General features: G+C 35.9%; 1 protein-coding gene across 2 annotated transcripts in view; it reads left to right on the top strand.

Moving 5' to 3' along the window:
- BMS1 (BMS1 ribosome biogenesis factor) overlaps positions 1–14,433 on the top strand; it is a 32,643-nt gene that overhangs the window by 13,052 nt on the left and 5,158 nt on the right. For both annotated transcript variants that reach the window (XM_051981992.1, XM_051981993.1), the window contains exons 10-17: positions 374–1,176; positions 1,337–1,438; positions 2,016–2,176; positions 4,789–4,870; positions 8,217–8,305; positions 10,960–11,136; positions 12,500–12,688; positions 14,153–14,333. In XM_051981992.1, the coding sequence (XP_051837952.1) occupies positions 374–1,176; positions 1,337–1,438; positions 2,016–2,176; positions 4,789–4,870; positions 8,217–8,305; positions 10,960–11,136; positions 12,500–12,688; positions 14,153–14,333 (1,784 nt within the window). The remainder of the gene's footprint in view (positions 1–373; positions 1,177–1,336; positions 1,439–2,015; positions 2,177–4,788; positions 4,871–8,216; positions 8,306–10,959; positions 11,137–12,499; positions 12,689–14,152; positions 14,334–14,433) is intronic.

Below are 14,433 nucleotides of genomic sequence, written 5' to 3'. Positions count from 1 at the left end.
AATATTTTATTCTGAGGAGTCCATATGATTTGCCATGATTTGCCAGACTCTTAAAGGAGGTCCATAATACAAAAAACATTTAGAACTCCTGCTCTGATACTCTCACTTAAGTCAAGTGGCATTGGTAAAGTAAATTTCTTCAAATAAGAATCTTCTAAGATTGAAGTCACAGATCTAGGCCCTAGCCTTTATCTCTGTCTTATAAATTTCAACCATTGCATTTCTTGTGAGAATCCATGTCCATGAAGGATTTGTACATTGTTTGTGGATGTTACTGGTGAAATACAAACTTACTGGTTTTAAACATATAGTATTGGTTCCTAACTAGTAGTTCTGTGCAAATAAGTTGCTGTATATTTGCTCGAGAATACAGGTTTCTGATGCCAAAAGAAGAGAGACAAATAGACCCCGAAACTGGTCGAGTTCGTCGGAAAGCAGTCTTTGGGAGTGAGGAAAATGAGGATGAAGATGGTGATGATGGTAATGATGATGATGATGATGATGATGAAGATGAAGATGAAGAAATGCCTGAGGAGACGGTGGGAAATGATTCTAGTGATGATGAAGCAAATGAGGAAGAATCTGATAATGAATTTCCCAGTAAAGAACATGTTATTAGAAGAATCAAACGTCCCAAGCTAGAGGAAATGGAAGAAGATGTTCAGATGGATCTGCCTGCATTTGCTGATAGTGATGATGACCTTGAAAGGAGCTCAGGTGAGGAAGGGGAATCTCATGAAGCTGATGAAAGCAGCCAAGAAGGGGAATCATCATCCGAAGAAGCAGAGAGTGATGAGGAAATCTCGAAATCTAAGGCTGCAAGAGAAGCTGCTGATAAAGTTATCCCACGAAAATCTCAAAGTAACTTGAGTCTAGAAAAAGCTTTAGTGATGAAACCAGCTCTCACCACTACAGATTCTGGTCATTGCACAGCTGAAGAGGCATTTGCATCAGATGCAGAATCTGAAGAAGAGTCTTCTCTTGATTCCCTGGAAGAAGGTTCAGGAAAAGAACAAGGAGCTAAGAAAAAGCTGAAACGCCAGCATTGGCAAGGCGAGGGTGGTCACCAATTGGAGTCTAACAAGAATATAAAAGATGAGAATATTGAAGTGGAAGATTTGTTGAAAGAAGAAGATGAATATAATGAGGAGATTGATTTTTCCACAGAAACTACAGGTATGTTTGAAAAGTTTATGATACTGAGCTCCCTTGTCTCTGATCAAATGAGAAATATTAGAACTGACTTTTGGTGGCCAGAATGAATGAAAATGGTGATCATATGAGCTTGAAGACTCATAGGCTGAGAAGACATTTAAATTAGTGTTTGTGTTTCTAGGTGCTCTCAAATGGAAGGAAGATCTGTCCAGAAAGGCAGCTGAAGCCTTTTTGAGGCAACAGCAAGCAACTCCAAACCTTCGAAAGCTTATTTATGGAGCAGGTATGTCAAAGAACTAAATACCTTTGATCTGGAGCTAGCAGTCTGTTAGCTTAAAAGCATTTGGGGTTCCCAAAGTGGTGATAAGAAAGTAGATTAGAATTGTTATTTTGAGGAGATGTAGTTCATGGACATGCTTCATTATCACTAGACTCATTTCCCCACTGTTTCCTTCTTAGGCATTTCTTTGTAGTTACTGGATAAATTAGTGACTTTTCACTAGGAATTTTTTTCAGGCATTTCATATTTGATGAATGGGTGAAAATTATTGCTATCTTTTGTTATCGTAACACTTATATTTCAGAATATCCATTTCTTTTTTGCATTTTTTGATTAATAATCAGTTTATTAGAAAATTATTTTTAGTGACATGAGAGAGGATTTCCAGGTAGAAGTTTTGAAGTAAAGAGAAAAATTGAATGATTGGATTGGATCTGGGGGCTGTCAATGCACAGGCAAAATTAGAACTCAGAGTTTATTGGTTTTTCACTTTGTTTCATCTGTGATAAGTTCTAGTCCTTGAAGGTGACCATGGAGTTATGATGTTCTTCCTACCTTTCCTCTCTGATATTTCATTTAGTGGCCGAGGATGATGATGATGATGAAGAAGGTGATGAGAATGAAGAGCTTGGAGGCTTGTTCCGTGTTAGCCGGCCAGACAAAGAGTCCAAGCGAAAGGCTGATTCTTTGGACTGTTCTAAGTTTCCTGTGGAAGCACCGCAAGATTGGGATTTAGAGGAGGTAAGGGATGTAGGAGTGTGGACAGATCTCTGTGCTTTGTTCTTTGAGAGATCTGGCTCTCCTCTAGTAATTGGTTAGTTTGTGCTCTGCTTAGTTGAGCATGGATCCTTTATATCTTTGGAGGGTTCAGTGAATGTTGAATATAATATTGCATGATGAACCTTATCTGTGGACATATATCCTTACAGAGAAGGAATTTTGTTCATTTTTTGGGGTGCCAAGAATTCTCTTTAGGATCTTTGATTCTGATTCCTAACTTTTGGCTGGTGATGGGGAGGAAGAGTTGAGAACATCTTCCCTTCCTTCTTCCTCCTCCCCCTCTCCCCCCAATATTTATTGAATGTCATTAGTACAAGGATCATCCTAACTCATTTGAAGAGGCTCTCCTCCAGACTGGCATTGGAATGATTGTTTGATCAAGGCAACTCTCAAAAACCATCTGCCTAGAAATCTACATCTATGTCAAAAGTATACATTTGACACCATTTCTTTTTCACATTTTTCAATTATAGATAGAGACCTATGGAATATTAAAGCTAGAAGAGACCATAGCAATCAGATAATCCACTTTATTTTATAGCTAAGAATACTGAGGCCCAGAAAATTTAAATGTGTCTTAATAATATCCAACAGAGACAAAAACTGCCTGTAAAATTGAGAAGGGTAGCCTAGAGAATATCTAAAATTCAGCTTTAAAATTCTATGATTCTGTAATACTTGAGTTTCTTTAGATAGATGACTATCCCTGTCTGGTTTGAATATCTCTGTTTTGCTCTGAATGAAAGTTGTCTGTGTTGTAAAAATGTGTTTTTAACCTTGAAGTTTTCTTATATATCCTTTTTTTGGCCATGACCTATTTTTTCAAAATTTTGTTTACACAACAGTGTGGCTCTTGATACCCATAATTCACACAAATTGACAGTGTTTCTACAAGAGAAAAATCCAATAGTGTGCCGTGCCCCAATGTAGTTAGATTCCTTGATGGTGGGTCTTTTCTAGACGAGAAGTTGAAGATACAGGACAAAATGTAGTAATTGATATTCTCTAAGCTGACTGCTTTGTTAATGTAGTTCTAGTAAGAAAGTAAGATTTTAGGATTCTTCATTTCTATTATAGTTAAAATAATTACAAGTTCACATAGAGGTTGACTGGGCCCAAGTCTGAACTTTTTTTTTTTTTAAAGTGTATCAGAAGAGTTACTTCCTTTAATTTGAAAACAGTCTTCATTTAAATTTTCTCTCCTACATTCTTGTAGCCTTCATTGTTGGGAATAGCATCTGGTTAATACTATTGCTTTCCTTCTTATTAAATGCTTTGGCTAAAGTGTAATAATTGTGGTTGGATCCTGGGCTTGGTGGCATTGGGTTCTCTTCAATCTGGGGAGCATAACTAGCAGTTCAAAAAGATTAGGACAAACAGGATTACACAAACTTGGTGGCTTGAACATGGGAACATGACCTGCATTTGGTTATTTTAGAGAACTAGGAAGAAAAATCTAAATGTTGATCCAAAACTTGGAGATCAAAGAATACATGAGAAAAAGGATCAGTGCATTATAGATTCCAAACCAAATCAATGATTCTATCTAGATATGGTCAGTGCAAGCAAACAACAGAGGATGAGCTGATTATTCCTGGGAGTTTGTTGTATTAGACTTAGTCATAGGGATATTAGGATTTAGAGACAGGAAATTCAATCCCTATGATACCTAGTAGTTAAGGAGCAGCCTGGTTTCTAAGGGATTGAGCTGGAAAGGAAGGGATAAAATCACAGGTTAATTTAAAGGGATCATAACTACTTGGGCTTGAGATGGCGTCCCAGCCAATTGTAAAATTATTCCTGAAATTTTAAAGATGCATTGTATAAGATTGTGCTAGTTTCTGAGATACAGCTGGATGTAATAATGATTAAGGGCTACTTTGTTTTGGAATAGGAGTTCATATTCATGATTTAAAATTTTCTTTCCTGTTAATTCTATTTCACTATGATTGATTTCCTTAGTAATTCTGTGGGGTATTTTTTTTTTTTTAATGTGTATAAAAACAGTTTGAGGAAAAGTCTATAGTTTTCATTACACTGTCTTGAGGGATGGGACTGAGATACCAAAAAAAAAAAAAAAAAATTAAGAGTCTGTGGTCTAGAGGAATGCTGGGGCCAGTTGTGAAATGTCTGCAGTTGTGAAATTAAATGGAAAGAGGAAAAATGGGGAGGAAGTTTCAAAATTTATCATCAAGCTTTTAGCAATTGAGATTTTAAATATACCAAGGACATTGTTTTTTGTGTTTATCTATTTGGCAATGTGATGTTGAACAAGTTGAGGGACTTGTTAACACATTATCACATTCTGTTACCAACTTGAATAATTTCTCTGCCTCATCAATGCACTAGCCTCTTCCCTCCTTGCTGCCTAGGTCATCATTTAGCTTTTTGTGTAAGGCAGGCATCAAAAGGAGCCTTACCTTTAAGACAAATGACAGTAAAAGTCGGATTGTTTGCAAAAGTAGGAGCCAGATGCAGAGGTAAACTATTGCTGTTTGGTAGCTAGGTGAAGTGAAGTGTTTGGTGTCCGTTAGCTAGGTACTGATTTTTTTTTTTTTTTTTTTTCTTGTGAGGTGATGAACAATATTCGAGATTGCTTTGTGACTGGAAAATGGGAAGCAGATAAAGATGCACAGAAACTTTTGGATGATGATGGTAAGTAAACACACAGATATTTAGCAAATACATACTTCTATTTGGTTCTTTAAACATGTAAAAAGATATTTATGCCCATTATCTCACTTGAAAAGTTAGTGATGTTGAAAAACTGCTTCTACATCATATTTTAATTGACCATCTGAAGTTACTTGTCTACTCTTCTAATGAGCTCTGATTTGTTGACCAGGAGTAATTTGGCTCTTTTCATAAATCAGTCAATCTGACATCTGTTGAGCATCGTTCAGTACTACACACTGGGCTAAGCCCCAAAGATACAGAAATAAAAGTGAAATATTGCCTGCTTTCATAAAGCTTACATCTTAGTGAAGGAGACAATATGTGCACATACACTACAGATGTATGCAATCAAATATGTTATAATTTTGGAGGGGAAAGCTTTGGTATCAGAGTTCTTATACCGGGGGCCTGTGAACTTAAAAATTTTAAAATAATTATTTCAATATTATTATCAATTTTTTGTAATCTTAGGCATTTTATATATTTAAAAGCATTATTTAAATTTTTTTTCACAAACTAAAGGGGTCCATGCACAAAAATATTAAGAACCTTTGCATTAGCTGCTGGGTAGAGGTGACTTCTGAAGTAATACTTATACCAAGTTTTTTTTTTTTTATTTTTTTATTATAGCTTTTTATTTACAAGTTATATGTATGGGTAATTTTACAGCATTGACAATTGCCAAACCTTTTGTTCCAGTTTTTCCCTTCCTTCCCCCCACCCCTCCCCTAGTTGGCAGGATGACTGTACATTTTAAATATATTAAAGTATAAATTAAATACAAAATAAGTTTACATGTCCAAACCATTATTTTGCTGTACAAAAAGAATCAGACTCTGAAATATTGTGCAATTAGCCTATGAAGGAAATTAAAAAAAATGCAGGCAGGCAAAAATATAGAGATTGGGAATTCAATGTAATGGTTCTTAGTCATCTCCCAGAGTTCATTCGCTGGGTGTAGCTGGTTCAGTTCATTATTGCTCCCTTGGAACTGATTTGGTTCATCTCATGGCTGCAGATGGCCAGTTCCATCAGAATTGATCATCATATAGTATTGTTGTTGAAGTATATAATGATCTCTTGGTCCTGCTCATTTCACTCAGCATGAGTTCGTGTAAGTCTCTCCAGGCCTTTCTGAAATTATCCTGTTGGTCATTTTTTATCAAACAATAATATTCCATAATATTCATACGCCACAATTTATTCAGACATTCTCCAATTGAAGGGCATCCACTCAGTTTCCAGTTTCTTGCCACTACAAAGAAACCTGCCATAAACATTCATGCACATACAGATCCCTTTCCCTTCTTTATGATCTCTTTGGGATATAAGCCTAGTAGTAACACTGCTGGATCAAAGGGCACGCACAGTTTGATAACTTTTTGAGCATGGTTCCAATTGCTCTCCAGAATGGCTGGATATGTTCACAGTTCCACCAACAATGTATTAATGTCCCTGTTTTCCCACATCCCCTCCAACATTCCGTATTATCTTTCCCTATCATTCTAACCAGTCTAACAACTGTGTAGTGGTATCTCAGAGTTTCTTAATTTGCATTTCCCTGATTAATAATGACTTGGAGCATCTTTTCATATGGCTAGAAATAGTTTCTATTTCTTTATCTGAGAATTGTCTTTTCATATCCTTTGACCATTTATCAATTGGAGAATGTTATGCCAAGTTTTTAAAGAAATTAAGGATTCCAAGAGGCCTGGAGAATTGCTAGGGCAAAGGCCCAGTGAGGGGAAGCACAAAACAGTAGTCTGAAGGAAAAGCAGAGTGCGTAGAGGAAGTAGACTGGAAAGGTAGGAAGGGATCAGATTATGAAGAACATTAAATAATTCAAGCAGAGGATATTATTTTTGCTCCTAAGGACAATTGAGTTGTTGTTAGGAGATAGCATGCATGTGACATAGTCCAATCTACACTTGAAGAATATCCTTTTGTTGGCTCTGTGGAGGATGGATTGGAATAGGGAGAGTTCAGTGAGGAGGCTATTGCAATAGTCCAAGTGAGAGATGCTGAGGGCTTGAAATAGCATGGTGGTTATTAATTAGTTGGTTCAGCACTGTTCTGTTTAGATTGCCCTCTACCATCTACCTTCTTTGTCCCTGCAACAATGGTAAAGGCAGTCAGATGACTGTTGTGATTAGTCTTGTAGAAATTCAGGGGCTCTTACTGTGTTCTCATTGGATTCTCTCCTGGTTAACATAACACCTTCTGTAATTATCCAGACCTCTTTCTCTCTCTACCTCTCATCCCAATCTTGCTTTTTCTAAGCAGATGACTTTTCTTGATTTCTTGAGGAAATTGCTACTATTCATTATCTTATTGAACAGATTACCCCAGAGTCTTTCTGTTTTCATCATTTTTTCTTTTGCTCCTATATCTGAGGAAGATCCCTTCATCTAAAGGTCAGCCAGTCAACTTGTGTTTTGTTCTCATATCTTGTTTCCTCTGGGAATTTATCCCTTCTATCATGAGTTAGTGTATTTAAATTTTTTTTTTTCCCCAGTTGAAGGTAAAAACGTTTTTTAACATTCATTTTAAAACTTTGATTTCCAGATTCTCTCCCTTTCTCCCTCCACACACCCTTATTGAGAATTAAAGTAATTAAATATAGGTAATATATGTGTAGTTATGCAAAACATTTCCTTTCATGTTATGAAAGAAAACATAAACCAGAAAAAAAACCCAACAACAAACTCCTTTAAAAAAATAAGAAAGTAAAAAAATATGCTTCAATCTATTCAGACACTATCAGTTTTTTCTCTGGGGATGAATACCATTCTTTATTTTAAGACCTTTAGAGTTGTCTTGAATCATTGTGTTGCTGAGAATAGTTATGTCATTCACAACTGATCATCTAAAATATTGTTACTTTGTACACTGTACATTTCACTTTGTATCATTTCATGGAAGTCTTTCCAAGTTTTTCTAAGAGTTTCCTGCTCATCATTTTTTTTTAGTACAGTAGTATTCCATCATAATTGCATACAATTGATTCAGCCTTTCTCCAGTTGATGGGCATCCCCTCAATTTCCAATTCATTGTTCTGTAGTATCTTTAAAAAAATTATGAACATAAAACACTAGCTAAAGTATCTCGATAGACACGTAAAACAGAAAAAAAGAGGATTGAGAATTTGAAACTGAATACTGTGTAAAACTTGCTTTTATTTTCAGCATATGTCAAGTTGAACATTTAACTTTCAAAACCATTCTGCATATCCATGGTTCCTACAGCAGCTCTTGAAAGAAAAGGATCAGGTAATGGGCTCAGTCTTAGGTTTCATAATAATTCTTTGATTATTCTTTTTTTATAGAAGAGCTCTATGGTGATTTTGAAGACCTGGAGACTGGGGATGTGCACAAGGGAAAATCTACTGAGCCAAAGGAGGAAGAAGAGGAAGAGGTATGCTTCCATCATCTTTTAGATATGATCCACTTCCTACCATACAAATCCCTAGTGTAGAAGGAAGACTGATTGTCTCTATAACTGGAGGAGAGGATGTGCTAGTTTTTAGAGAGGCATTTTCCCTATTTATTGACAAATAAAAGGGGGAGAGGGAGCTGAAGCAGAAATTAATTGAACATTCATATTAGTTGCTATTACCTTCCACGATTAGGAATTTTTGACATTTTTTTCCCCTTCATTTGAAAAAGATCATGTAAAACTGCTTAGAAAGGTGCCACAAAGTTGTTTCTCCTTTAGTCTGTTATTACTTCTTTCTTTTAATAACTGATTAATAGATTAGTCTGAATGAAAATGGTCAGGGAAATGCCTTGAGACTATCTTTAAATTCCCTTCATTTGACACTTTTATCAGTATTTTGGAGGAGAAACACAGATCGCTACATTTAACAAATTTATGGATATTATGTTGGAAGACAGAGCATTGAAAATCTTGACAGCTTGGGGTTATGAATCACATTTAATAAAATAAAATTTAATAAAATCGAGGCCTTCATTTTATCATCTATAAAAATGAAGGTATGAGACTAGTCAGATATATGGCTTTAGTCTATGGGATTTGTAGCTAGATTCAAGAAGTTTTTGTTTGTTTGTTTTATTTGACTGCAAATTGAAAATGGCAGTGTGTTACAATATCTGGTACAATGCCTACCTTTGTGTTGTATGAAAGGTTTAGGTAGGGGTCCTCAAATTACGACCCGCGGCCAGATGGCAGCAGTTGAGGACGTTTATCCCCCTCACCCAGGGCTATGAAGTTTCTTTATTTAAAAGCCCACAAAACAAAGTTTTTGTTTTTACTATAGTCTGGCCCTCCAACAGTCTGAGGGACAGTGAATTGGCCCCCTATTTAAAAAGTCTAAGGACCCCTAGTTTAGAGTGTAAGGTTCACTTCTATCTTCCACACTTTAAAGATGTTGCTAAGCTCAGAGGAGGCAATCAGAAAGATGAAGGGTTCTGGAAACCATGTCACATGAGAACTAGTTGAAGGAATGAGGAGTAGCTTAGAGAATCCCTAAAATTGATGTGATAATTGTCTTCAGTTATTTGAAGAGCGGTTATGTGGATGATTATTACAGGGAAGCATGTTTTAGGTTAGCTTCAGGGAAAACTTGGTTCACACTTAGAACTCCTCAAAATTGAACATACCAGGAGTAAGTGTTGAGGCAAAGGATGATGCACTCTTTGTTGGGGAAGTGCCTGCTCTCAGGAGGGGTTGTTCGCCACTGAACCATGGCTCTGGATTTCAAGATGTTTTGTTTCTAAGGAACTTCTCAGGAGGAGATAAATAACCATTCTTAGATTAGATGTAAATTTCTTTAAAAAATTCTTACAGTCAGGTAAGTAAAATAGCATGAAGGAGGAATTAGGGCCGCTGCTGCCTATATGCATTTAGCTGACCACACAGAAAGCTCAATGAAAGTCTTTCTGGCAGTCCAGTGGTGTCAGCCATTTTTGGTGTGTTCACTATCAAAGATGAATTCACTTACAAAGATTTTGTGGTTGCATATGTTCTTTTATCTTGATCTCTCTGTCAGTTGGTACAAGCTTTTCTCTTTATTTTCTGACATCATTTTTATATTCCATTGTAATCACTTACCACTTTTTTAAAAAAGCCAATCCCAGTGGTAAGACACAAAACACCCTCTATTTATTTGTTTGTTTGTTTGTTTAGTCATTCATTTATTTTGCTGCTGCAAAATACTTCTTTACAGATAGGTCTTTTTTTGTTATTATCTTCCTTGGGGAAATTTAAACTCAAAAGTAGGATTGCTTTGAGCAAACAGTTTTATAACTATATAATTCCCAATTGTTTTCCAACATGATTGCACCAGTGGGAAAATATATATCTTTTTTTTTCTTCTGTACCAATTTATGAACTTGTCTGTTTTATCATCTTTGCTAATTAGGTAGTGTGGGGCATTCCATTTCTTGTTTTAATATGCATTTTTGTAGTTACTGGTGATTCTGAGTCCTTTTTAAAGACACCATTGTTTCTTGGAAAGCTGTTTATTCTCATCCTTTGATTATTTTATTGTTTGGTAAATAGTTTTTAATCTTAGAAATTTGTATTAATTTCCTTTGGATTTTAGAAATCAGACTTTGATTATGAGAACTGTTTTACACAAAGATTTCTTATTTCAAGAAAGCTTATGTGAGAAATTCTCAAGGTTTTAAAGTTAAAATTTTTAGCATTGCAAAATTGAAAATCAGGAGAATCAGGGCTGAGATGGGCTGGGGTGGGGAAAAAAAAAGGAAGGAGGCATTTATTTAATTCTAAGAAGTGGGGGGGGAAGTAGAGTATAAATACCATTTTAAAGAAAAAAATGAGAAAAAAGCAGTAGTTACCAATTCATGCTTCAGGTAAGTAATATTTACCTCATATACTTGAAAGATAGTAGGTCAAAAGCTGTCCTGTTTCATGTGCCAGGAAGCTGTGGTATAATGAGACACAGATGGAGAATTAAAAGAGAATACAGGTTTAACTTTAACCATTTTCAGTTAGGTGTTTTTCCCCCTTATCTGTTTTTCCCTGTGTGATCATAAAATTTTATAAGATGAAAACAATCCAAAAGCTTTTTTTTTTTCCCCTGCTAGGTTGAAAGTGTGGAGGAGGAAGTTAAAGAGGAAGAAGTGCCTAAGGTAGAGGAAGATGCAAAGAAAAAGCGTCTGGAGAAAAAGCGGAAATTGAAAGAATTATTTGATAATGAGTATGATGAAGGAGAAACCACATATTTTGACGATCTTAAAGGTGAAATGCAGAAGCAAGCACAGGTAATCCATCAGATCTTGTCAGCCTCATTTGTGACTATAAAGTTTATAGTTATTGGAACCAGACTTAGTTCCCCCCTTTCCCTCTGCCTTGCCCATTGTCTCTTCCTAAATCTTTATTTTGTGAATTCTTAAGTAGAACTCTATGCAATAAGACTATTCAACTAGTGTGGACAGGTGATAGAACACTGAGTCTGAAGGCAGGAGGCCCTAAGTTCGAATTTGGCCCCAAACACACACTAGTTGTTTGACCTAGGCAAGTCATTGCATCTCTGTCTACCTCAGTTTTCTCAGCTGTAAAACGAGGAAAATAACAGTATCTATCTCCCAGAATTATGACGATCAAAAAAGATGATGTTTGTAAAGTACTTAAAACAGTGCCTGGTGCATAATAAGCATTAAATAAATGTTATCATCTTCATGCTCATTATTAAAAAACAAAACAAAACACTGTAAATACTTGGGAAGTTTTGTGGTTGGGCAACTTTATGATTTAACTGTTCTATTAGCTTACTGTTTGCAATAGATCTGTGACTCACTCTGGAATTGAGTCTCCTCATAATGGGTGTAAGCAGCCAATCTCTAAGCACTCATCCAGCTTTGACCTTCTGTGTTTAATATAAGAAGTGTTGGTACAAACTGTCAGAGAGGAAGAAAAATTAGGGGAAGAAGTGGGATTAATGACATCTCAGGCTTAAACTGCAGGTTCTGTGGAAGGAATGTCAAGGAGAAAGAGTTGTCTGTCCAAAGAATTTGATGTAGGGGCTAAAGCAGATGCCGATAAGCTGGGATTCTAATGAAGCAGAAAAAGCCATACACAGACAGCTCAGGCTTGAATGGACTTAGTCATGGGGTGCCATCAAATTAAGATAGGCGGGATCATTTTTACTTAAAGGAGGAGGGGAGACCTGAGGAGAGAAGAAGTTAGAATGAGGTGTTGAGTACAGTAAAAAAAATCAGGAAAACAAAAAAATTGCTTTGTAGTGGGTAAGACCCAGCTAATCTGGCAAAGAAAGGCTTTGACACATTTATTCCATGAGTATATGGCTTGGCATATGAGAAATACCAGAAGAGCCACAGAGGAAGGACAATGCTTCAAAAAGAGCAGGAGCTTCTGGGCAGTTAGAATAAGATATCTTTGAACCATGTTGTACTTTTATGTTGAATAATGAGAAGAAAGGTAGACAGGTCCTTTTCAGCCATCCAGATTAGCTGTTCCTTGAAAAAGCAAAGAGAACACCCAGATTTTGCTTTGAAGAAGGATTTGTTTTTGACATTATTTTCCATGTTTTTCAAAATTACTACTATATTTTTTCACATTTTAAAAATAAAGATAACAATATTATGATTTTTGTCTCACATGTAGCTTAACCGAGCAGAATTTGAGGATCAAGATGATGAAGCCAGGGTTCAGTATGAAGGCTTCCGACCTGGGATGTATGTCCGGATTGAGATAGAGAATGTTCCTTGCGAGTTTGTGCTTAACTTTGATCCCCACTACCCAATTATCCTGGGTGGTTTGGGCAACAGTGAAGGCAATGTGGGCTATGTGCAGGTGGGTAGGCATTCTTAATTCTGTGGTTTCTGTCATTTAAGGCTGCTTGCAATATTTGGCTCCAACTGGCCTTCCCTTATTTCAGATCAGTCCCTTTCATGTATTCTATATTCTAGTTGTACTGGATTTATATCTCAATGTCTCTGAGCAATCCTGTGGGTTATTTCTAATGCCTGGAACCTACTCCTTCCTGAGCTGCATTTATGAGAATCTTCTTTTGTGGCTCTGTTCAGGTTTTGCTACCTCTTCTAAGAAACTGCCTTTAATTCTCCTAGTTGAAAGTGATCTCATTTTCTTTAATTTTTCTTTTCCTTTTTTTTTTTTTTTTTGATCCTTTATTCTCAAAAATTTATTTATTTGTTTTTATAAGCTTTTATATCTTTTCCTTCTATTTCCTCTCTCCTCCGTTTGTTGTTACAGACAACAAAAACGAAATCCTCACAACAAACATTCATGGTCCAGAAAAACAAATCCCCTTATTGGCCATGTCCAAAAAAACATGTCTTTCTCTGTGTTTTAATTCCTGACACCTCTGGCCCCACGTAAGTGTTGTCATTGACCTTCTAAATTCACCTTCTTTATGATTGATATATATGTATATATATATTTCTATATCCTTTAAAATAATTTTCTCTAGAGTTTTCAAATCATGTACATTGTTCTCTGAGTTGTGTATCAGATCTTAGAGAGCTTCCTAGTTTTCTCTGAAACCATCCATTTTGTCATTTCTTATGGAACAGTAGTATTCTAAGGAATTCATAGACCGTAATTTGTTCAATCATTTATTTCTAGTAATTGGGGGGGGGGGTTACCCCTTCCTAATTTCTGGCTACTGTGACAAAAGTTACAATAAATATGTTTATACATACTAATTTTTTCCTCTTTGAACTCTGGAATGTAGGCCTAAAGGTGTTATAGTTGAGTCAAAATGTGTTTATTGTGGTAACTTTTTGGTCATAGTTCAAAATTGCTTCTCAGAATGTCGTGGACACATCCTCCAGCAGTGCACTGGTGTACCTGTTTTTTCTTCTTTTGTTATAATTGCCAATGTGTTTGTGTAGACAACTGCAGTGTTAATTTGTAATCCTCTTGTTATTAGTGATTTGAAGCATTTTTCGTTGTTGATCTTCTAGCTTTCTCCTTTTGATAACTTCCTCTTCATGTGCATTGCCAATTTACCTTTGGGGTAATGGCCTCTTTGTCCTTAATGTTTTATACCTAAGATTATATCTGTTTTATGTTCATGATGATTCCCTTTTCACAGATTAGAAACTCTTGAGGGTAGGGACTGTTGTTTTTTTATCTCTGTATTCTTGGTATCAGACACAGTGTCTTGCACAGAGTGGGTATATCTTTAAAGTTGAAGTAAATTCATTGAATCTTTAACATATGGAAATTTAGATATGTGTTAGCTTTTATTTTCCTGTAAAGCCAATGGATGATTTTTTTTTTTTTTAAATTTAGATGCGTTTGAAGAAGCACCGTTGGTATAAGAAAATTCTCAAATCTCGAGATCCCTTGATTTTCTCCCTTGGATGGAGAAGATTTCAGACTATCCCATTATATCACATTGAAGACCATAATGGGCGACAAAGGCTTCTTAAATACACCCCACAACATATGCATTGTGGAGCAACCTTTTGGGGTAAAATGGTTAGAGTGATTAATCCATTAGTTATTTTAAACCTTTCAGGTATTAGTGTTAGGTTTTTTTTTCCCCTTTATACAATTTTACAACATGCAAC

The sequence above is a fragment of the Antechinus flavipes genome, chromosome 2, assembly GCF_016432865.1.
Source record: "Antechinus flavipes isolate AdamAnt ecotype Samford, QLD, Australia chromosome 2, AdamAnt_v2, whole genome shotgun sequence".
NCBI lineage: Eukaryota > Metazoa > Chordata > Mammalia > Dasyuromorphia > Dasyuridae > Antechinus > Antechinus flavipes.
This window is presented reverse-complemented; position numbering and strand designations above follow the sequence as displayed.